The 25,002-nt window shown below is 35.7% G+C and overlaps 2 protein-coding genes across 4 annotated transcripts; one reads left to right on the forward strand and one right to left on the reverse strand.

The window, feature by feature from the left end:
• The first annotated feature begins 252 nt into the window (after positions 1–252).
• On the forward strand, positions 253–13,092 carry hyou1 (hypoxia up-regulated 1). The gene is made up of 24 exons (XM_051910945.1): positions 253–550; positions 1,455–1,527; positions 2,306–2,399; positions 2,529–2,607; positions 2,788–2,942; positions 3,032–3,108; positions 3,225–3,406; positions 3,624–3,739; positions 3,848–4,034; positions 5,080–5,214; positions 5,309–5,391; positions 6,347–6,479; positions 6,660–6,847; positions 6,964–7,102; positions 7,238–7,295; positions 7,902–7,978; positions 8,067–8,225; positions 9,109–9,299; positions 9,427–9,514; positions 9,764–10,020; positions 10,777–10,861; positions 10,996–11,248; positions 11,357–11,452; positions 12,250–13,092. The coding sequence occupies exons 2-24, from the start codon at positions 1,461–1,463 to the stop codon at positions 12,297–12,299; spliced, it is 2,949 nt and encodes a 982-aa protein (XP_051766905.1). The 5' UTR covers positions 253–550; positions 1,455–1,460; the 3' UTR covers positions 12,300–13,092.
• si:ch73-261i21.5 (zona pellucida-like domain-containing protein 1) lies at positions 12,869–24,887 on the reverse strand. 3 transcript variants are annotated; one of them, XM_051910953.1, is made up of 12 exons: positions 19,718–24,887; positions 19,048–19,134; positions 18,859–18,962; positions 18,334–18,560; positions 17,662–17,846; positions 17,135–17,207; positions 16,908–17,005; positions 16,579–16,659; positions 15,808–15,979; positions 15,579–15,687; positions 15,189–15,212; positions 12,869–13,997 (listed from the first exon to the last, which is right to left on the reverse strand). In XM_051910953.1, the coding sequence occupies exons 3-12, from the start codon at positions 18,950–18,952 to the stop codon at positions 13,846–13,848; spliced, it is 1,215 nt and encodes a 404-aa protein (XP_051766913.1). In that variant the 5' UTR covers positions 18,953–18,962; positions 19,048–19,134; positions 19,718–24,887; the 3' UTR covers positions 12,869–13,845. The 3 variants fall into 3 exon arrangements, with proteins under 3 accessions (XP_051766913.1, XP_051766912.1, XP_051766911.1); XM_051910952.1 differs by having other exon boundaries at positions 19,048–19,200; XM_051910951.1 differs by lacking the exon at positions 19,718–24,887 and having other exon boundaries at positions 19,048–19,711.
• Positions 24,888–25,002: the final 115 nt, after the last annotated feature.

Consider the following 25,002-nt stretch of genomic DNA (forward strand, 5'->3'; position numbering starts at 1 on the left):
TGTATCGGTTCTTTGAAACGAACTGTTCAAAACGAACCTATTCTCGGAAAAGATTCGGACTCCCATCGCTAGCATCAAAAACTACAACTTGTCACACAGCCGTTGTGTTCCCCTTTTTAACGTGGACCAATCATATCCATGCTTACTTACACGACTGACCACTCGCGCGCTCTGATTGGCACGTGGACCAATCAGCGCTCTCCACTCAAGGGAAAAGGGTGGGACTTAAGATCATAGCTATCAGCGCTACACTCGGCGAGCAGCGAATACTGTGGATCCAATGAGATCACGCCGCGTTCCGGGCCCAATGTGTTAGAACAAGCCGGTGATTGCAAGAGCAAAATCAAGCAAGCGAGGTGGTCTGGTCACAGAGCATTGCTGGTTAATGCAATCGTCTTGCCATTTGTAAGGAACTAGATAATAAGGATCAACACAGACAACTTTTGGTTCATATTTAGGACAGGATAAGCGTTTCTGAATATTGTTGTTCAGGTGTCAAGAGGGATTTATCAGTCAATAAGAACCCATATAAAACTTGATCTGGCAGAAGGTAAGTGCCATGCCATCACTTTCTTTGTTAGAGATGTTTGGGATCATCTGGGTGGTTGTATATGTTCATAAATTACTCTATAGTACATTTAGCAGATCATCAGCTGCGTTCACATGTGTTTGAGTGTTTTTAAAGAAGAAGTTGTAATGTTTACTGCACATTATCAAGCATTGCATTGACAGTTTGACATGATGCTCAGCACTATTAGGATCAGACAGCCTCAGTAAGGCTTACGTCACACAGACTGTGCAACTAGAAGTTTCCTCTTTGCATTTTTGAATCAGCATTAAAAATAGTCAATCGAGGGAGAACTATGACAGTAAAAATTAAGACAATCCAACTTTTAAACACATTAAGTACTGTTCCCTTGTATTCTTTATCCACCTGGTCCCCTAGTGTTTCTATTAAGCAGGAAAGCTCTACAAAAGTGGTTCCCAGTGCTGTTCCTGGAGGGTCCCCCAAAACATTTTTGATGGTTTTGTGGTTCTCTATTAAAGAACTGAACTGTTAAATCAGGTGTGTTTGATTAGGATGACATCCAAAATGTACTGTTGGGGGCCTCCAGGATCTACAGTATTGAGATCCATGTGCTCTTCAGGCTTTGTCTCAGACTTGTGGGTGGGATCCCATCAAATCAGCATGTACCACCACACCTGTCACTGGCCGACTATCTCCACCTACACATCCATATATGGCACTCGGGCATGTTTTCATATCAGGGTTGTGATGCAATACTGTCAGTTTTAGTAATAATCTTGACTTGGACATGATGATTTGAGGGAACTTGTGTGCTTTTGATATACTTTCTTGGTTTATGGTACAGACCTGTCACAGTTGCAGTTGTGTCTTTTAACCTACTTTTAACTTGCATGCTGTTGAACCAGTCTTTGTATCTTCTCTGCAGGTCACAATGAGGGAAAGGCTGTCGTTATGGGCTGTTTTTTGCCTAATAGTAGCATTCCTGCCTTCTCAAACAGGTAAGCACCAAATAAAAATTATGATGTTCCTATATTTTCTGTATGTTTCCAGTGGTGATGTTCATCAGGATGAATCTAAAGGCCTATTCAAACCAAGAATGATAACTATAACCATATTTTCATCCACACCAATGCTCGGTATCATTCTGTTCTGTTTATTATAAGCACATGCTGCAGTTTGTCATCTGTTGCTTTAAATGCTTGAGCTCTTAAAGGGATAGTTACCCAAAAATGAAAATCTTGTAATTTACCCACCCTCAAGTTGTTAATTTATCAAACAATTGATGGGCCCCATTGACTTCCATAATATATATATATTTTTTTTTTGTTCAATGCTATGGAAGTGAATGGGGCCCATCAACTGTTTGGTTACCTATATTCTTCAAAATATCATCTTTTTTTTGTTCAGCAGAGGAAAGAAATTCATACAGGTTTGGAACAACTTGATGGTGACAGAATTTTCATTTTTGGGTGAACTATCCCTTTAAAAGCAGGATGGATTCTGATTGGCTGTCAAAAATTGTTGTGAATGTGATTCAAGCAATATTGTTCGTTTCTGTGTGGGTATTGTTATAGTTGTGGTGTGGACTTTGCTATTCTTTTACATTTTTAAAATGTTTTTTAAACCTATATCTTTATTGTTACAGTTATCGTCCTTGGTGTGAACGGGCCTTAATTTTATTAAGATGCATCTAAACATGCATTTTTTTCATTATAGGTTTCTTTTCTTTATCCTAGAGCGTAGAATTTCAGCTCTCTGATATTTTTTGTGTTGTAGAATCAGTTGCTGTGATGTCTGTGGACTTGGGCAGTGAATGGATGAAAATTGCTATAGTGAAACCCGGTGTGCCAATGGAGATTGTATTAAACAAGTATGTTTTCGAACGGAGCACAACTTTTTGCAACTAAAATCAACAGATATTGTCAAGTGATTTAGATTTATTAGTTTCAGACAGCAGTTTACGCCATTGTGACATTTAGCTTCTTTTTTTTTTTTGCAGGGAGTCCCGGAGGAAAACTCCAGTCGCTGTGTGCTTAAAGGAAAACGAGAGGCTTTTTGGAGACAGTGCTTTAGGAGTGGTAAGGCTTTGTACTCCATAATACCTTCTGTAAAAGTACATGACTCAAAATAAGACCAGGAACATGGATTAAGAAAGTAAATAGTCCATTTTGAATTCATGTTGACTTATACAATTCTGAGTAGCATGAAAAACATTCCTTCACGTTTTCTTCATCTCTAGCATACTTTAATCATGACAGGCTGTGAAGAACCCCAAGGTGGTTTACAGATTCCTCCAGAGCATTTTGGGAAAGACAGCAGACAACCCACAGGTGGCGCAGTATCTGAAACACTTCCCTGAGCACCAGCTGCATAGAGATGAGAAAAGAGGAACTGTTTATTTCAAATTCTCAGAGTAAGTATTGAAGCGCATGCATGTACATAAGCTGTGTTTTATATTAACATAAATTCATTTCTGGGAATTTTTCTCTATATATTATCCAGAGAGCTGCAGTATACTCCAGAGGAACTTTTAGGGATGATGTTGAACTATTCTCGAAGTCTGGCTCAAGACTTTGCAGGTTTGATTATAAGGAGTTTTTCGAAAAGTTCAGCTGTCTTGGTTTATGCAGGTTGGGATATTTGAATCGACCGGTAATTTTTTTTAAATTTTTTTTATTTGTTTTTCTCTTAACAGAGCAGCCCATAAAAGATGCAGTGATCACAGTGCCAGCTTATTTTAATCAGGCAGAACGCAGGGCTGTCTTGCAGGCTGCTCATATAGCAGGTCTAAAGGTCCTTCAGCTTATCAATGATAATACTGCTGTGGCTTTGAACTATGGAGTATTCCGGAGAAAAGACATCAACTCTACTGCACAGGTACTAATGAGAAGATTTAAGTGAATTTTATTTATTTATTCATTTGGCAAACCAATAGTGAGTGTGTGAGCGGGACTGTTTGTTTGGCCAGCAAATAGCAGACTGGGAAGCCAGAAATTATGATTTTGTTGACACTTGTGATATAGAAATTTAGGGTTTTATGTGGGATTTGTGACAGTTTTTTGATATTAACTTTTCTTTTCTGTGTCTTTTATAGAATGTCATGTTTTATGATATGGGATCAGGCAGCACAACAGCCACGATTGTCACATATCAGACAATAAAGACCAAAGAATCTGGTGCTCAGCCACAACTTCAGATCCGTGGAGTTGGGTTAGTCATGATTGTCTTGTTTTGGCCACATTTGTTGGCCATTTCGGCACATTCATATGTGTACGCATTACGCAAACATCTGACTATCACTTTTTTTTTTATATTCAGCTTTGATAGAACACTCGGTGGCTTTGAGATGGAGCTGAGACTCAGAGATCATCTTGCCAAGCTCTTCAACGAACAGAAAAAATCAAAGAAGGATGTGAGGGAGAATCTGCGCGCCATGGCCAAACTCCTTAAAGAGGCTCAGAGACTCAAGACTGTGCTGAGTGCCAATGCTGAACATGTAGCACAGGTACTGGAAATATTGAACTAAGTCGAACAGTTTTTTTTCTTCTTCTTCTTCTTCTTCTTCTTCTTTAACAGAATATTTAGTTGGTCAAAATACGTTATCAATTTGCAAAAAGAAACGGCATTACGTGAAAACGTTATTGATCTTATTGTGGAAGATTCATCCATGAATGTTTTAATTTTTTCTAACCTCCCTTATTTTTCACCAAAATATCATAATAGGATCTTCCGATGAAATGAGACTTCTTTCTTGTGATTTATTCCGGACTTCTCCGGTCTTTTTGTATACTTAAAACCTGCCCCTTTCTTCCAATCAACTGCAAGCTCACATTCAGATCTGCCTTGATTTTTGAGTGCAACACCCAAAATTCGATCAACTGATGGACTGGACCAAGTTCTCGACCTACGTTTTTTTTTTTTTTTTTTCGTTTTTTTTTTTTTTTTTTTCCCCAATCATTCGTTTCATATGGATGTACATCACATTAAGTAAAATCTATCACTGCTTTCATTCCTATGTGACTTTAAATTTGTGGAGACATTTCTAGGTCACTATTCAAATGTAAACAAATTTGTGACATTGACCATGTGAACTCAGATGTTCTTGCTTCCACTGAGGCTTTGGGTCATTCGCAAATGCTGAATCACATGATCATCAGGTTTTACACAAACTTGTGGAGTTCATGCAGCTCAAGTGCTGCTGTCATTAAAACAAACCAACTACTAAGACATTCATTCATTTTTCAGTTAGAGTAATGTCAAATAGGAAAATGATCACTTTTTTAGGCACTTGGACCACAGTCTATCTGCTAGAAGAAATGTTAGTGCATTATATTTGCCCATGCTGGGTGGCCTTGGTTAAATGGGTGTTATCAAGTGATGTCTATTTCCATGACACTGAGATTTGTTAGACCTTCATTATATGTAAACAGACAAACAATATCTGTATGTTAGACTTTCTACTTATACAGTTTTAATGTAACACTGTGTTGTGAAAGACAGTTTGTATATTTTGGTTGTTTAATAACATCTTGATGTTTTTCTTTCTTCAGATTGAAGGTCTAATGGATGACATAGACTTCAAGGCAAAAGTGACTCGCTCTGAGTTCGAGGCCCTCTGTGAGGATCTGTTTGACAGAGTACCAGGACCTGTGAAGGAAGCTTTAGCTGCTTCTGAGATGAACCTGGTGAGAAGCTAAATATCAAGGAATTAACTTTATACAGGTTTTCTACATAGCTGTGATTTAAAAAATAATCTGAAATATCTTTGTTCAATCCCAGGAGGAGATTGAACAGGTTATTTTGGTTGGAGGATCCACCAGAGTGCCCAAAGTGCAGGATGTGCTTCTTAAAGCTGTGGGAAAGTATGTTTTTTGCTCTTCTATTTCCTGTTTAACCTGTTGTAGATACCTTTTGATTGGCTCTCAATGAAAACAGATGCTATTTGGAGCTGCGTGGTGAAGTTATGACATCAGTCAGCAGAGGCAAACTGGGCTGTGCTAACCGGCTAAACCTTGACCCCTTAGTGTGGACTTGTAGTTTATCTTGGGTTCTTTCTTTGCTCAAAATATCAGAAATATTTATAGGGTTGCACACCCTGATGAAGGCTTATTAGCCGCAATTCGTTGGTGTGTAGTTGGTTGCAATTGTTTTTAAATTACTTAAGCCATGAACAAATATTTCATACCTTGGGTTCATGTTTTTCAACATTTTAAATTGTTAGTTCACCAAAAAATGAAAATTCTGTCATCAATTACTGACCCAAAACTCTGACGCTTCAAAATGTGCAAAAAGAGATCATAAAAGAAATCCAGTCAAGTTGAGTGATTTAATACAAGATTGCTTTATATGATAAACTAATTTAATTTAGGCATTTATTCACAAACATTGACCAGCAAATCTATGTAGAGCACTCAAATATGGTAAACTTGAACTCAAGCATGCTTGCTTGATGCGCAAGAACCAATGTGTCACACCAACACGTTTGAGCTTTCACTAAGAAAAGTAATGAGGTTTTTTAAGGCATCAAGCAAGTACAGTTAAGCTTCCGTTTATCTCTTTATGAACCTTTTGATGCATCAGAGTTTTGGTTGAATAGACTTTTTCAGTGGAGGTACAGAAATGTCTCAGATTTCAATAAAAATATATTAATTTGTATTTCAAAGATGAACTGAAGTTTCATGGGTTTGGAACGACATGAGAGTAATTTAAAGGACATCTGATAGCATTGATTAAAATTGAGTAGATGTTTTGAAATTGGTACAGTACCAAATAATTCAGCTTGGTTTATGGTTTCACTTGATGTTCTTTTGTCTCCAGAGAGGAACTGAGCAAGAACATCAATGCAGATGAAGCTGCAGCGATGGGTGCCGTCTATCAGGCCGCTGCCCTCAGCAAAGCCTTCAAAGTCAAAGCTTTCTTAGTCCGAGATGCAGCTGTGTTTCCCATACAGGTGAGACAGTGAAGACAAAGACCTTGTGTTCTTTACTAAAATTCGATTTGTATTAATAGTCTTTACTCAGCCCTAACCAAAACCACTGAGATGTTTCATTTTACAGACAAGTAGTGTGCAGTTTTATTTATCATACTACAGTGCTTGTGCATTTAAGATGTTTTCTGTCACTCTCCTTAGGTTGAGTTCAATCGTGAGACTGAGGAAGAGGATGGCGTGAAGACCATGAAGCACAACAAGCGTGTTCTGTTCCAGAGAATGGCCCCGTATCCCCAGAGGAAAGTCATCACGTTCAATCGTTACACGGACGACTTTGTCTTTTACATTAACTATGGAGACCTCAGCTTTCTCAGTGAACAGGACTTGAAGTAAGACGCACATTTTGTTCATGCTACTCATTTTCTGTTTTATTTGTTTATACTTTTTTCACAACTATCAGAAGAACTTCTGATATCAAACCTCAATGTCTATCTCTCTTTCTAAGGGTGTTTGGCTCTCAGAATCTGACGACAGTGAAACTGTCTGGAGTGGGCAGCAGCTTTAAGAAACATTCAGATGCTGAATCTAAGGGCATCAAGGCCCATTTTAATATGGATGAAAGTGGGGTGTTAATTCTGGACAGGGTTAGTACTGGATTTTACTCTGCATAATAAAACATGACAAACTAGTGCTAATAGTTTCCCACTATGTTACTTTGTGATTGTACTATTTTAGTAGATGTTTAATAAGCCAGAAGAACTGAATTCTTGTTTTTTCAGGTGGAGTCAGTGTTTGAGACCATTGTGGAGGAGAAAGAGGAGGAGTCAACACTCACAAGTAAATAAAACATTTTTATACACTAAATCATACACATTTTTTTATATTGTTGTCGGACAAAATACTGATCTGTAATAAGGCAGTTTGCAATGTGAGATTATAGATATAATTATTTTTTATGTTTTAGAAAAGTCTTTTACAAAGGCTGCATTTATTTGATGAAAAACACAGTAAAATGGTAATAGTGTGAAATATTAATTTTTAAAAGAACCGTTTATTTTAATATTCTATGTCAAATTATTAATTTTTAAAAAAAATCTAATTACATGATGTGGCGATTAATCCAATTAATCGCAAATTAAATTAAGCACATCAAATCTGACTGAGAAATTACTCCCAAAAGATAATTCTCCCAAAAAAGTAGCTTATTAAGAAATATTTGATTTGATTCAACATAGAATTTATTACATAGACTCTTTTGGACCATGATGGTGAGTAAATGATGACTGAATTTTTGGGTGAATATAAAATTAGTGTAATATAGTACATAATTATTTTTATTTATTTTAGTTCCTTTAAGTTAGTGTTTGATTTTGTTTTTTAAATTGAAGAATGGAATGGATGTTTATGTCTGCTTCATTTGTTTCTTTTCTTTTTTGTCCCCAGAGCTTGGAAACACCATTTCCAGCCTTTTTGGGGGTGGCAGCTCAGAGCCAAGTGCAAATGTGTCGGAACCAGTTACGGTAAAGTCTGTTTCCATATAAGACAGACATTTAAATCTAATTTTCCCAAACTTGAGCTTGACCTTTTTGCTTTTTCATAATGGTCCAGGATGAAGAAGAAGTGCCTCCAGAAGCTGGGAAGGATCAGGAACAGTCAGAGAAACAGGAAGAGACTGCACAGGAGAAACCCGAGATGGAAGAGGGAAAAGAGGGAGAGCCTCAGGCTGAAGAGCAGAAAGCCGACAAAGAGGATAAAGCGGAAACTCAGGTGAGAGGATTGACAGTTAATCACGTTTCTGGAGAGGTGCAGAATGATTATGGAATCTCTGGGCTTTCATAAGACTCAAATTCACTTGTTCCGCCCTGTTATTCTCAGGAGAGTCTTTTGAATTCCCCTCGTGTTTTATTATACAATATGCAATACTAAACTACTGCAGAAACACCTGACTAAAGTTCTTTGAGCTGCAGTAGTTCATCTGTTCTCCAAATACAGATGTAAAATTTGTAGCTAATAATTCTTTTTATGTAATACCCAATATAATGGCCGATTATAATACAAATGATTGGGAGTGGAAATGAATAGGCTTGAACTTGGTGCTGGTAACCCAATGCACAGGACAATGGTGACACCAGAATAAAAATATTCATGATTCTAACACTGAAACGCTTATTTCAGATGAATATGTTTGCACTCACTAGATATATTTAAAATAATGTAGGCCATTTTTTACTGGTAACATAAGACATTTGGCATTATCAGGACCCACAAATAATCCCCCATTGCATTATTATACTTTTATATTCAACATTATATATAGAGGTTTAATGTAGTACTTACACTAAAACTCTGTAAACTTGAATTTTTTCTCACAAAGTCATTTTGAACTATACACAACACATATTGTCACTATCCATGATACGATATTGATGCCACAATGTATTGTTACACCCCTATAGATGTCACAAAAAAAAATGTGAACATTTGAATCACTCACATCACTAACGTCAGCAAGGGTCAGACTATAATTCTTAAATTTCAATTTCAACCATGTATTATATTGCAGTTTCATATAAAATTACCAGCCGCTGGCAAGACATTGTGATTTTAGTTTTGGAATCGGTCTTGAACTGAACTCTCACCTCTATCACAGGGAGAGAAAGAAGCAGAGAAAGCTGAAAAGCCTGAAGAGAAATCAAATGGAGAGAAAGCAGAAGAGAATGAGGCGGACAAGAAATCCAAACCCCAGAAAAAGAGCAAAATATCAGAAGACATCACAGTGGAGCTTGATGTGAACGACGTTCTCGATCCCAGCACAGAGGACATTGAAGTGTCCAAAAAGAAGTAAGTGTCTCTTTGTTCTCAGAATTAATTAATGTGGAGAATGAATTAACTAAGAGCTGGAAATGGGACAGACTGTAGTAACTGAAGAATCTCTAAAGAATTACCATGTGTTCCTCCCTCATATCAGGCTGCAAGACCTCACTGACCGTGATTTGGAGAAGCAGGAGAGAGAAAAGACCCTGAACAGCCTGGAGGCTTTTATCTTTGAGACGCAGGTATAATGAAGCTCTCTGCAGCCCTTCCCAGTGTTTGAGCAGTGACTCATAGATCCATAGGTGTGACGATGACGGAACTGTCTTTGTCCAAGTCTAAAGAGCTTTATTTGCAAATCTGTAGTGAGCTTATAGCTTTTTGATGAAGGAGCATTGTAAAAAGATCATTATTACAGAAAAATTGATTGTTTTAATTTTTAAGTCAACTATTTCTTTAAATTTACAACAAATTTTTTTTCTCTCTTTATCTAGGATAAGCTGTATCAAGATGAGTATCTGGCTGTCGTGACTGAGGAGGAGAAGGAGCAGATCACGGGCAAGCTGAGCGAGGCTTCTAACTGGATGGATGAGGAAGGATATGCCGCTGGTACAAAGGAGCTAAAGGAAAAGTTGTCTGAGTTGAGAAAGCTTTGTAAAGCCATGTTCTTCAGAGTGGAGGAGAGAAAGAAATGGCCTGACAGACTGACAGCTCTCGACAGCATGCTCAACCACTCCACCATTTTCCTCAAGTTAGTGAGAGCTGCATAATTTTATTTTATTTTTACGTTTTATTTATTTTAAAAAATGAATGCATTTTTAGAAAAATAAATCTATTTTTAAACAGAAGTATGTATAGTATTTTCAAAGAACCTATTTAAATGAATAAATTTAATAATTTTTATAAATTAATTTAAATGTAGAAATGTATATGTAAATATTTAATAAATTAAATTTATATAATAAATTATTTGTTTTAATTTTATTTATTTAAAGAATGTATTTTTTGAGGAAACAATTAAATCAATTAAAATCAATTAAAAATTATAAATTTATTTTTGAAATATTTTAAAACATTAAAATCTTTTTTTTTATATTTAAAATTAATAATTTTAATGTTTTTAAAAAATTATTTAAATATTTATTTAAAAATTGAAATTAAATTAAATACACATAATAAATAAATGTAATCTATTTATTTAAATTCTTTATTTTTTAAATTGTATTTTTAGAAAATAAATAAAAAAATTTTTTAAATGTAAGGGTTTTCTAAATCTATTTTGTATAGTTACATTTTAATAAAAAAAAAAAAAAAAAAACATTTAAATGTTAATTGATTTCAAATAATTTAAATACTTTAAAAATATAATATATAAAAATATAATAATTTATGAATTTTAACTTTATTTATTTGATTTTATTTAGTTTTGGGGGGAGAGTTCTCAGTCTGCAACATCTCCAAATAAAAGAGAACTACCTTTTTAACTTGCTTGGCCCTTTGTTCACAGGAGTGCTAAACTGATTCCTGAGGCTGACCAGATCTTCACAGAGGTTGAACTGAATACTCTAGAGAGGGTCATCAATGAGACAATGGTATGTAATAGCTTTATTTCTCCCCCCCCCAACCCCAACCCCACCCCATTCCCATTTATTTCATCCTTCCCTTCAACTGAATTCCACACAGTAAACACTTTTGATGCACATTTTGCTTTTTGTTTTTATTGCAGACATGGAAAAACAAGACCGTTGCTGAACAGGAGAAATTGTCCCCAACGGAGAAACCTGTTCTACTCTCGAAGGACCTTGAAGCTAAGCTTTCCCTCTTAGACAGGGAGGTCAACTATCTCCTGAACAAAGCAAAGTTTGCCAAACCGAAGCCTAAAGATAAGGCTAAAGACAAGAACAGCACCTCCACAGAGAACAACAAAGCTAATAGCACAGAAGATGCAGAGAAGGTTATTCTTCCCAAGAGCGATGATGGTTAGACACATTTTATTTTAGCATATAAGAATTATTTTGACAATTAGAAGGCCACTTTTTTTTCCTGTTAATGTGGAGTAAAACTGATATTTAAATTGTGCTTTTTAGCTGAAGAGGTGAAGCCAGCAGAGGAGCCTCCAACCGAAGAAAAAAAGGAAGAAACCATACCTGAACTAAATGCAGCAGAAAATACGGATGATACAGGTAATTCTCAGTCCACTAACTTGAGCTGCACAATTAATCGCTAAAAGATCGCAATCTTGATTCAAACACCTAACAAGTATGATCACAGCGGAACATTCAAATCTGCGTTGGCGCTGCCGCTGACCCAGAGAGAGCAGTTGGTATGAAACCGCTTCACAATGTCATTTCAACCACACAGTATCATTATTTCTGCGTTAGAACAATTCAAATAAATAAAGAAGTACTGTGATAAAGTTTATAGTTCAGATGAAAACACTGATGTCTACTTTGGCAGTCAAATTAGAGCAAATTACGTTTTGAAAGTAACTTGATACTTCAAAAAATGATTTTATTGATTACATTGTTAGGCCAATAGAAGATAAGTGACTTAAAAAAATGTAATAGTCATTGAATCATTCATTCAAGAGATTCGTTTAAAAACAATGATTCATCCAGTAATGAAGCAAGTGAGTCATTGAATCAATAATTAAAACGATTTAAAAAAAAAATAATAATTAAATATTTTTAAATAGACTGCATATTTTTAAATAAACATTGTCAGAATCTCTAGTAAATTGTTTTATTTTTAATTGTCTATGCAGAATTGTGGGAGAATTGTGATCTCTATTTTAAACCAAAAATTCTCATTTTATCCAAAATCGTGCAGCTCTACCACTAACCATTCTAACATTAGTGTAGATGCAAAATCATTTCAACATGCTCTATGACCTAAAAATATCAGGATCTATAGGTTTAGTATCTTTATATAAATATAGTAGTTCATTGTATGCTAATGTGTTTATTTTTTATTTTTGCAGAATCAACAGAGAGCAGTAAATCTGAAAACCATATAGAGGATGAATTATAACATCTGGAAATCTTAAAGGTTTTTTTTTTTTTTTTTTTTTTTTTTTGGATCTATTTATTGACTCCGTTAAGTGGTTCAAAATCTTTTTTTTTTTTTTTTTCTCCTGCCCCACCCCTCAACAAATTGGAACAGCTTAATGCCTGTGTCCATTTCAGTAGTTCATGTTCAGTGACCCTGAGCCAAAAGAAAATACCAAACCCAACTCAAGGCTGTGTGCTCCTTCGATTTCACATTAAGTTTTGCTTCTTAATCCATGAATTATTGATCTTCTCCCTCTCAGAAACATGACCCCCATCTGTTTTGAGTCACAAGGAAATCAAAAATGGCATGCATGACCAAAGCAAAGGCTGTACTTTTTATTATATGTTAATGCAGCTCTGCTGAAAACGGTCATTTGTCATGCCCTCTGACTCAAGACACCTTTGCTTTGCGTCCAGATATTGAGGAAATGTGAAGTTCCTGCTGAATTGTATTGCTTTAACAGCTTAATTGTCTCATCTTGTTTGTTTTTGCTAGTATACCTTTTTCCATGTGGCCCATTACAAAAACAATCTGTTTGTACCTGTGAGCATCTTCTATGCCAAACATCTCCTGTATTTATGGACTTCAGTAGGATTAGTCTGCTGCACTGACTTCAAAGGAATTTCACTGACTGGAAAAGTGGATTTTTTTTTTTTTTTTTTTTGGCTTTCACATCTTCACTTGTTTTGTCAAGTCTGTGTGGAGAGAATACATGGAAAAGGGAGAAGATTGTTTCTAAACTGTTAATAAAGTCTCTTTTTTTTTTTTTTAACTTCTCTGCACATTGTGTAATATCTTCTCATTGCATTGAATCATCCTTCATGCTGGTTAGCGCTGTCTAGCATTATATATAAATGCATTAAAGGGATAGTTCACCCAAAAATGAAAATTCTGCCATTTACTCACCCTCAATTTGTTCCAAATGGCAGAATTTTCATTTTTGGGTGAACTATCCCTTTAAAATGCATACGATTTCTGTATTTTATTTAATTAATGCATTTAATATAACTTATAAATTAAGTAAATCAAATGCCACATAGGCATTTACACTTTTGGGGAAAAAATCTGATTGTAAATGTAGTTACAAGAGGTATACAATTTTATAACAAGCACAAATCTGAGTCCATGAAGGCCAGTGTTTACAACTGAAAAATAATATTTCTTAGTTTTGCTTTAATCAGTCATAAAATCACAACATTAGCAAAATACTTTTTTTTACAAGAATGCCCTCGTACAGAAAATCCCAAAATGCAGATATATAAATGGAATATAGTTAATATAATAAACCTTGGCATGCAAAAAAAGTATGATGAATCTAAACCATTCAGTAGATTGTGTTACTGTAAGGCACAGATCGATTTATTACAGTGGTTTGGTGAGATTTTGTTCTTCCTTGTGTCATCATCCCATTCCTATCCTCTTAAACTACAGATCACTGCAGAGGCCCTTTCTAGAGTGTCTGTGAGAACAGCTTTTACAGTGGCAAGGGAACCCTGTCAGGAATGGAATTTCTGTTTTACAGCTGTCAGTGAAAAAGTGTTGATTTGTCTACACTGAACTTGTCCCTGCGGATCTTGTAGACAAGCATAGCCAGCATGATGACACACAGCGCTCCGAATACCCCTGCTGCCACAGAGACACCTACCACTGCCTCTGCTGCGTTCTGAGCCTCAGATGCTGCACAAACATTAGAACAACACACTGACCTGAGCAAAAGTGCAGAGCTAACAAAAGGTTTAGTTGATCTCTAATTCAAACATCCGTATTATTTTATACTAGGTGTCTTTAACTACTATGTACGTAAAAAAAAAAAAAATGTACTCTTGTGTTTATGTTCTATTGCAAAACACTTTTGCTGCTGTTGAGGTTAAAGTTACGGACAGGTTTGGTTGTATGGTTAGGTTTAAGGGAGTTTTAAAGGGATAGTTCACCCAAAAATGAAAATTCTGTAATTAATTACTCACCCTCATGTCATTCCAAACCTGTAAGTATTTCGCTCATCTTCGGAACACAAGTGAAGATCTTTTTGATGAAATATGAGAGCTTTCTGTCCCTCCATAGACAGCTACGCAGCTGACACTTTGACACTTCAAAAAGTTCATAAAGAGATCGTAAAACTAATCCATATGAATTGAGTGGTTTAGTCCAAATTTTCTGAAGAGACACGATCACTTCATATAATGAACAGATTGAATTCAGGCTTTTATTCACAAATAAATATTCATCAACTCACACATCAGTTGTGGTAAAAGGAAGCTCAAGCATGTTCGCTTGACGTGCGAGAACCAATGAAGTTCATTCTCGTTTGAGCTTTCGCAAGAGGTTTGTTCTCGTACATCACGCAGGTTCGGTTGAGCTTCTGTTTATGTTCGCTGATCATGGTTTATATGCGAGTAAAAGCCTAAATTAAATCTGTTCGTCATATAAAGTTATCAAGTCTCTTCAGAAAATTTGGACTAAACCACTCAATTCATATGGATTAGTTTTACAGTCTCTTTATGAACTTTTTGAAGCATCGAAGTTTTAGTTGTGTAGCTGTCTATAGAGGAACAGAAAGCTCTCAGATTTCATCAAAAAGAACTTCATTTGTGTTCCATTTGTGTTGGTCTTACGGGTTTGGAACAACATGAGGGTGAGTAATTAATGACAGAAATTTCATTTTGTGGTGAACTATCCCTATTAAGATGTAAGGGAAGGGTGTATAGATATGCAGATATTTTTTAAAACAGAAGTAGTGTAAAACATGTATGTACACAGTAAGTGCGTTGTACCAAATGATTCATTTAAATCTTAGTATATAGTAGTTAAAGACACTTAATATAAAGTGGGACCCATATTTCCTTTAAAAATATCAGAAAACATCCATACCTGCTGCAACAGGTGCAAATGGTTCTAAAAGGATTATAAAAAGAAAAGAAAATTCGAATGAGTTCAAACACATGGCATTAAATGAAGTCAAAGTACATTAAAAAATCAATACATATTCAAATAATAATACAACATCTTTACTCCAATTTATTAATGCATATTGCATTCATGTTATTGAACTGAACTGAATCAACATAATGAGCTGAATAATGATTTTATTGTCCTCTCTAGAGCTGCTTATGGATGAAGTGAACTTATTTCTTAATTGATGAACTTTACACAGTTATTGAACTGAACCAACAAACCAACAATTGTATTAAGCACTATATAAACAAAGTTGATTGATTTGCATATTGAAATGATTTCTCTCAAACGACTGACTGCTCTTACCATCCACTTTGGTGATGACTGGTCCAGAGCTCACTGTGGCGACGTCACTCACTGAGGTTCCCTGAGCCGACTGGACTTCTCTCCTCTTCCTCGCAGGAGTTGAGCAATTCTGATGCATGTGTCATAAAATGCATTTGAATACACTTCAGTTAGATGATGGCGTGGCCCTCTTGTGAATTACATGTTGCGGTTTTTGGTGGTGCACGTTGTCATACGGTTGTGTTCATACCTGCCGTAAGGATCTACAGAAAGAGCTCTCGCAGAGCCTGGTGGTACAGTGCAGATAAAAGGTCGACACTGTCCTGTTTCTGTGCTCTACAAAGCGAAAGGTCTCGAACGAGAAGCGCGCCACCTGCTGTTCTCCATTCACACCCATTATGGTTTGTAGATCATGGTTACATCTGAGAATGACAGACAACAATACAGTATAATCAGTGCTGGGCAGTGTGTAGTAACTGATTATATGTAATCTGGATTACGTACTGGTTTTAAAATTCTAAAAATTAGACTACAGTTACTTTTTTTTTATTGAATACACAATTACATATTCACACAATGGCAGTAAATTAATTTTCACAATATTGATTCTTCCTAATTCTTTTTTATCTTTTTAAAATGCACAAATGTGTAATTTCATATTTAAATATAATGCATTCACAACTTTTGTCAACTGAACCTCTTTGAGTGGGTATTTACTTGAAGAACTTTTCAATTTATTAAGTCGAGAATTTAACAACACATATGCATATTCATGGTTCCCTAACATCGGTTAATGGTCACTACCTAAAATGTGTAATGTAATGGATTAAATAACTAACTACAAATTTCGTTATGTAATTTTCAATCAGTAACAGATAACTGAGCTGTGGAATCCCTTTTAGATGCAAATTTGTATCTGAATCATCCTCTTGCAGCCATCTTCACTTAATTTAATTTAAAATTAGATCGAACATTAGTTAAAATGTATAAATGAAACAAAGATTTAAGCCTTCACACTTACCCGACGAACAGGTCAAATGATGTGCTGTTGCCTGGGTAAGGATTAGTGGTTGTATAGCATCGATCCAACAGAACATTGAACCTTTATGGGGAGAACACATTTTAAAAAGTGATCCATCAACTTCAAAACTGAAGATTTAATATACTAATATTTTTTTATATAATGGTTATAAGACTTTCATTCTGGATAACATCAGGACTGTCACTAAAATCCCCAGGACATCATTTTTATTGGTCGCTCCCTTCTCCCCTGGGCTCAATTTGTATCTTATATCATAGACCACCTTATAATGGATAACAGAATTCATAATCTCAAACTGAGCAAAGTACCTCTCTGTGAGATTAGTGGCTCGAACTTCCACAAAAACCCTGGTCTTCAGCATGAGGCCCGTTGGAGGAATGAAGAGACGAGTTGTATATGTGTAGTCCTTTGAGTCAGTGCAGACAGACAGTTATGAACTTGCAATTAGCCAGTACCAATAACCCTTGAATATAATTGTCATAAAGTGTTATGCTAAATGATCATTGAAAATCTAAGCCAAAGGAACATATAATACCTCGAAAAGAAGCATGCTCAGAGTGCTGATGAAACTACCGTTATTGTCTTTAATTGCCAGACTCACTCCAGATCTGCCCCAAAAACACAGAACAACAGCATGTTTTTGTAAATGACAGAGTAACTCATCCTGAAATGTGTTCAAGGTAAATTATCTAATAAGACATACAGTGGAGGCCAAAAGTCTGAGACCACTGAAAACTTTTATTTATTTATTTATTTTTAAATACATTTTTCATTACAAATTCATAAAATTAGATTTTTTGTGCAAGTTTGATGCCAAAGACCATTTTAAACTTCAATGCAAGAAAGAACATCTGACCTTTTGTACAACATTCACATGGTCACAAAGTTGCTTTTTTGATTATTGACCTAGAAATAGTGTAGACACTTAAACATTTCTTCATTTTATGGCATAAAGTTTCTTTAATGTTGTTTTTTAATCTTAAAACTTTTAACCTTTAAATCCCAGGTTTTCAATGTGGTCTCAGGCCGTTGGATCCCACTGTACATGGTCACTCCACTCACACACTCATCTCCGTGTTGTTGATCAAGTACTGCAGTGGGTATCTGCAGGAAAAGAGGTATTTCATCTCCTGCCGGTAGGTGATGGTTCCAGCATTGGGGTCCTGAGTGTTAACCACCCCAGAGATGTTCACAGACTGCACACTAGAGAAGTCAGAGAACAGCCCAGATCCCACCTCCTGAGTGATCTGTTGAATTGAACAGTGGAACATGCAAAAAAGACAACTTTTTAATAGCAAGAAAACGTATATATTGTTCAGCAATTTTTAGATCAACAATCCAAAATGTTTACAAGACTGCAAAATAATAAAATGCAGCTCAAAGTTCTTTATAGGTCAGAATATAATAATAATAATAATAATAATAATAATAATAATAATGAGGGGGAAAAAGCAAAAAACAATGAAAAAACAAAAAGTAACATTAATATTACTATTACATTATTTATATATATATATATATATATATATATATGTGTGTGTGTTTAATAATAGACTCAAATATTATTAGACATTTAGAAAAAGACAAAATTATAGTGTTTTTGTTTTTTATTATTCTTAGTCTTTTTTTCTAAATGTTTTTATGTTCTAACCTGTCAAGAAATTTGAGTTGCATTTTATGTATGAAAGGTGCTCTACAATTAATTAATTAATTCTGCTGAAAAACATCTAATACCGTCAGCTTATTGGAGCAAATAGATATGTATGGTTCAGTGATGTAGAACTGGAATTTCAGTACAGGTGGGTTGGCAGTCCAGTCAGCGGTTCCTCTGCACTCTGGCTTGGCAAAGTGACCATTAAGAGCCACCATGGATTCGTTATATCCATAGAAGTACATAGGGCACAGCAAAATGTACAAATCCATCCTGTTTGTGCCACACATAACTGTGATATCAGAGTTGTCTGTAAAATAAAAAAGTAAAACAGTTATCACAGTAACCTCTCATGATGTTGGTATGGAAATCTATTAAGGTCTTTATGCTGCAATGACATTTAAAACCACACAAACCACAACTAAAAGAAGGATGCATCATAAAATAATACTGCATGTTTAAGAAAACACACTCCTCAAATTGCTGGGTGGTCTCGAGTTCCTTTGTGGTTCCAAAGGAACTGAAAGGTGAGATAGTGAAGAGAGAATTAAGGATGCATAAAGAGGAAGAGGAGAAGAGCAGAAGGATACATGCATGCTTTGACTGACCTGGGTCTCTGAATGTTGGGTGGGTGAGGCAGGGACTCTGAGCCTCTGACTGGAGAATCAGGACAAGCTGACACACTAGGAGGGCTGGCCACATGATGCTCTGGCTGCAGGGGAAATCATACACATCACATTGTCACCTTGACCTCAATTCACTCAAAAAACAGATTTTAAAAGCAAAAAGACACTTACTATCAGATCACGCTACAAGTTTTCCGTTCTGTGTGCAGGTCTCACCAACAGGCACTGAATGCTGCAGTTCAAATGAATCTGATGTCACTGTGGTCACACGTTTTCAATGAAGGAAAGAGCCACAAAAGAAAACATCTGACTCCTGTTTTAAAACTGATAGATAGATAGATAGATAGATAGGTAGATAGATAGATAAATGGATGGATGGATGGATGGATGGACGGACGGACAACGGACAGATATATACAGACAGATAGATAGATGATGGACGGATGGACAGACAGACAGACAGATAAATAGATAGACAGACAGACAAATAGATAGATAGACAGATAGATAGATAAATGGATGGATGAACGGACAACGGACAGATAGATATATGCAGACAGATAGATAGATGATGGACAGACAGACAGACAGATAGATATATACAGATAGCCAGATAGATAGATGATGGACAGATCGACATATAGATATATACAGAAAGACAAATAGATAGATAGACAGATAGATAGATAGATATATAAATAGATAGATAAATAGATAGATAGACAGATAAAAAAGTAATGCACAAATAAAAAATACAAATAAACATTTACATTACTTGAAAGTAAAGAAAAACAAATAAATACATTTTAAATAAAATGAAATGATAAAGATCACATACTACCTTGTTCACCTTCTCTCTCTCTCTCGTTGTCTTCTCTGTAAGTTTATGACGATATAGCTATTTATACTGACCCCTTTCTATCTATAGGTGTGAGGGAGGGCACCAGAAACAAAACAGCTGGGGTTATGAGAAATACGGGACGCCAGAGGAGGAACACGAGGAGCTCTAAGAAGACCAGTATAAATTCAGTATCAGGTAACATGTCTGGAATTACTAGGAGCATCTTGCTGCTCATGTAGCACTAACTTAGCTTTTGCATTGACTTATATTCTATAAATGCATTATATCACTGTGTATCAGACTGCACTTAACTGTGCTATTATAATGATGCATTATACAATAAATATGTCCACTTGAACACGAAAAGTGGTCAAGTTTACAAAACAGGACCTAATGAAACACATGGTCCATTCTAATGACACATTATTGACTTTTAGACTAATATATTAGTCTATTTTTGAATGGTCATATCTCCTCATTTGTTGATAAAAATGACTTTTTTTAATTAATTAATATGAAAATTACATAAATTATTTTTTATATAAATGATAATTAAAGGATATACACATTCTTCTTATTTTCACAAAAAGATGATAAAATCCATTCCAAAATTAACATAACTAGCAATTTCATCACTATTATATGTTATAAATTGAAGGTAATGAAAAGCATCATAATACCTTCCTTAAACCAACAATAACAGTGGTGTTAGTTGTCTAATCTATTCATATTATTTTTCATAAAATACGCACACAATATCCTTTTTTTAGTGTAGGTGGTTTCAGATATGCCGTCTTCGTGAGAAAAGGTTTCCTCACCTCATCCTTTTCTAGAAATAGATATCACACCCTTTCAAACAATGCCTGCCATCATCAGTTTGTTATTTCATCAAAGACATCCCCTCTTAAAACTACATAAGAAAGGAACAATGTAGTACATGATCTTCTAAGACACTGTCCATCTGGCTATCTGGTTCCTCAGTCACATGGTTTCATTTTTAATCTTCTGGACCAGCCAACCCATAACATAAACCATATTATATCCAACATGCTTTATATACCATGCAGGACCTTCACAGACCCCAGGTTAAAATGCTTGTCGACAATGCACATTTATTACAATTGACTAAGATTCAGATTCACTGAATTATTATTTGTAAAATAATATCATAATAGAAACTATAGGTAATTATATTCCTCAAGTGCTTTGTGTATATTTGGTTACTTGATGTGCGCCACACGCATTTATTCAAGGCCAAATGTCAAAACATGATCATGTGGATTATCCTCTCTTTGCCTAAAGGGGCGTCATGATCAAATCATCTCCATCCATTATATGTCCCAGTAACACAAGCTGGATGAAATCACAAGGAACAAATGGTACGATACGGTGTACAAATATCCTGATTTCATTGTAATGCAAGATTACCTCATTAGTACTTTTCAAGTATCTTTACACATCTGGGTTAAAGCTGTTCTGAAGAGGCTCTGTGCCACCACCAACTTGTTTGTAAAATGCAATGCTGCATAACACTAAAATATGCCGGTGTTGTGCTGAATTGTAACACCCTGCCAAATTATTACCCACCTTGTTGAGGCCGCTACCTGATTACCTAATCTTTGCAGCAATATTACAGACGTGTTAAATAGGCCTGTACTAGGCCAATATGTCTGTATTACATAACACATTGCCTTACTCAAAAATGTTAATTAACTGGAACATGAGTGATAATAATTCAAAGTGATTTCCGTCATTGTGACAGATATTGTATTTACCTGCTTTAGAAACATTTCAGGTTTCCCAACATTTTAATTTATTTAATTTTTATTTTTTTGCCACAGCACAGTTTTGATAAGTAAAAAATCCCACAGCACACCACTAAGCATTAAAATATAACAAAATTGCACAAACCTGCACTGCTTCAAATGGCATAATAAAACTGGATATGGGGCCCCACACTGCATGCACACCCATACATTCCTCAAAAATGTATACTATTGTCTGTATATAGATGTGGATCATTTTCACCTCACAATAATGGTAAGCAGGGTCGAAATTTGGGGCAAAAAATAAAACAAAAATGCCCTCGAAATTCAATATATGGGTGCAAAAAATGCCCCTGAATGAGTTTTCTTGTTTTGGTCATTGAATCAGTCACTCAACCAATTCTTTCAAAACTCGAATTCATTCAGGAACAAAACACCATTGTGTGTTGCTCGGAGATGCACAACGGTTATGCTGTGGCTTTGATTGGAACTATTTTCATTGGAGAGACAGAACAAAACAGACAAAATTGTGTAATTTAATATTAATTTCTTGTAATATCACATTTGCAATCGTGCTGATATTCAAGAAAACAGCATTCTTGCTTGTGTCGTGTGATATTGCTCATTTCATATACTGTATGTGTTGGTTCATGGAGCTCTGGAGCAAGAAAGACCTGAGTAAGTTTGTTTTATTCGCTCGCCAAAGCAGACTTTTCATCGCTTTAGATACTTGGGCTGTGTTAAAAGGGTTAATTCACCCAAAAATGAAAATTCTGTCATTAATTACTCACCATCATGTCGTTCCAAACCTGTAAGACATTCGTTCATCTTCGGAACACAAATTAAGATCTTTTTGATGGAATCCGAGGGTTTCTGAACCACACATAGGCAGCAACGTCATTGCACCTTTCAAGGCCCAGAAAGGTAGTAAAGACATCATTAAAGTAGTCCATGTGACAACCGTGGTTCAACCTTAATGTTATGAAGCGATGAGAATACTTTTTGTGCGCAAAAACTGAACAAAAATAATTACTTTATTCAACAATTTCCTTCCCTGTCATTCTCCTACGCTGTTGACGTAGTAAACACAGTGCAGCGCTTCCAGGTTCTACGTCAGAATGCCGACTCAGTATTCAGTACTCAGTAAATCCTCTTGGATTTCATTACAAATGTCTTAATGTGTTCCAAAGATGAATGAAGGTCTTACAGGTTTGGAAAGACAAATGAGGGTGAGTACCCAATGACAGAAATTTCCTTTTAGGGTGAACTAACCCTTTCATTTTGCGGCTCAGTGAAATTGTCTGATGAAGAAATGTTGGATATATTTGTTGTGTTATCTCTTCCCCGTTAACGTCTCTGTATTGTCGTCTCTTTACTCTGAGAATGCTGAGGAGGTAAGGGTAACATAGCATGGAAGTTCAACGCACAACACAACTTCACAAGCCCACATCTTCTAGCCACGCACACTCAAAGCAAAGTGACAATAATTAGATTTTAACAGAATAGCTAAAACTTTATAAAATGTGTTAAATTTTAATTTTAGTTTTCAATTATATATATTTTTCCAGCATCACTGGGGCCCTCCTCCAGCCTTGGGGCCCTGGGTAAAGCCTGTGCATTAATGCAGCCCTGCATGTGTCATTATAATTATTAACATTTTATTAAAATCAAGCTCAAATAGAGTTATGGTTTTTGACCAGCGAATGACAGAGTTATGTGACAGGGGCGTCGCTAGAACCTTTTTACTGGGGTACAGCCCCAGTAAAGTCTTGCTGTGTCCCAGTAAAATTTCCCTGATAAATAATTTTCTGATAAAGTAGATTACAGTAGATACGTCTGAAAATAGGCTTTCCAAATCATTGAGCGTTATCATTTACTTTATTTTAATTACTTTAGGCTGTTTGTAACGCTAGCTGAAGCGAAAATATCCTGCGCGTCCTCTCCTCGACCCCTCACTGCGAGACTCCTCCCTTGACTTTTCGCTGTGGAATCCACAACTACCAGCTTAATATTAATTAATAATATGTGAATTTGTAGTTGAAAGAGGACATTCCGTTTTCCCGACCGAATTTACTTGGCACCGATTATTTAAATACAGAATTATTTACCTTTGCATTGCAAACAAGCAGAGACGGTCCAAACTGTACGCGTGACTTCAATCACGTTAGAGGTGGGTGGAGATATGATGTTTGACTGACAGTTTGAGGATCCAATGGAGTTACAATGTTTAGTCACAACCTCTTTTAAATGCTTTTCATTGGTTAAATATTTGTAAAGCCAACAGACATAAAGTGTGACCAATAGTATTAATTTGAAGAAGAAAAAAAAAGATAAAACAAAAACGACGAAATATAGAGATACCAGGTTTCTGCCCGACAGCGACGATGTATTTTGCAGTATTTATTTTTATTTTTTTATTTATTGGAATTTGATAATTTTCCGCGGCACAGTGGTTATAGGAAACTGGCTTATAGTGAAAACGGGAGAAAAAGCATCTGTGTCAAAACAAACCTGGAAAGAGAAGTGAGGATTTGGGGAGAAAAACGGGAGATTCTTAGTGCATTCCAGTGAGTTATGTGATATATCGTAAATTAAATCGGGAGAGCAGACCACGTGCGCAGTATATGTTGTCCTTTTTCCCTGTTACAGTGGAATAAAGGAAAAAAGAAAACAGGCATAGGCTAATCAGGAGGAAAAGAATGCAGCGACTGAAACGAGCTTGCCATAGATATTCTTGTCAAACCATGTCACATTAAAATACCAAGCGTATTTTCTTGGAGTCTGAACATGACAACATTGAAGAATTTTTTTTTTACAGCTCATTCAGTCAAACTGACGGATAAGGATTATTTGTAGCGCAACCTTATGATTTTAAATGGTTTGTTTGTTTTAGTCTTCTTGAGTGGAACTTCCCCAGAAACCGAAAGTGCCACGCATAATCTAAATCGCAGTAGGCTCGTCAGGACAAAGGTGGATACGGTCAGAGCAACATCAAGCTTATTTCATAAACGATAGAATATTTCATAATGCTAATTATATAGGCTAATTGCTATGATTTGTACAACATTAATTGCATACAGTAGTTGTGAATTAGCCTACCTGACTCCTTAAAGAAATTTCAGTCAGTAATTTTAAATGAAGACGCTAAATAGTGTTTTGGTTCACGTGTTATTAGTCGATTATAAAAAAAAAAAATGAAACGTTTGATGAGTAAATCTATAATAAAGTAATAAATAATGGCAGTGCTTGTTTTCTCCATCTACCCTCCAATACTCCAGCAGCTGCCTTGCTGTTGCTATGGTTACCTCCTCAGGCGACTTCTGTTCGCGAGACAAGCGTCTATTAGCGCAGTGGTAAACTTTCGTAGATTCTGAAACGTTGCCTAAAAATGCTGTAAAAATGCTATATTTACATTTAAAACCAAAACATCCTAATACTGTGCAAAAGCACTTATTCGTACTGCTTTATTTTGGCCCCACTATTGCGTTCATGTCCATAGTAATAAGATACATATTACTT

The sequence above is a fragment of the Ctenopharyngodon idella genome, chromosome 10 (genome assembly GCF_019924925.1).
Source record: "Ctenopharyngodon idella isolate HZGC_01 chromosome 10, HZGC01, whole genome shotgun sequence".
NCBI classification, from domain to species: domain Eukaryota; kingdom Metazoa; phylum Chordata; class Actinopteri; order Cypriniformes; family Xenocyprididae; genus Ctenopharyngodon; species Ctenopharyngodon idella.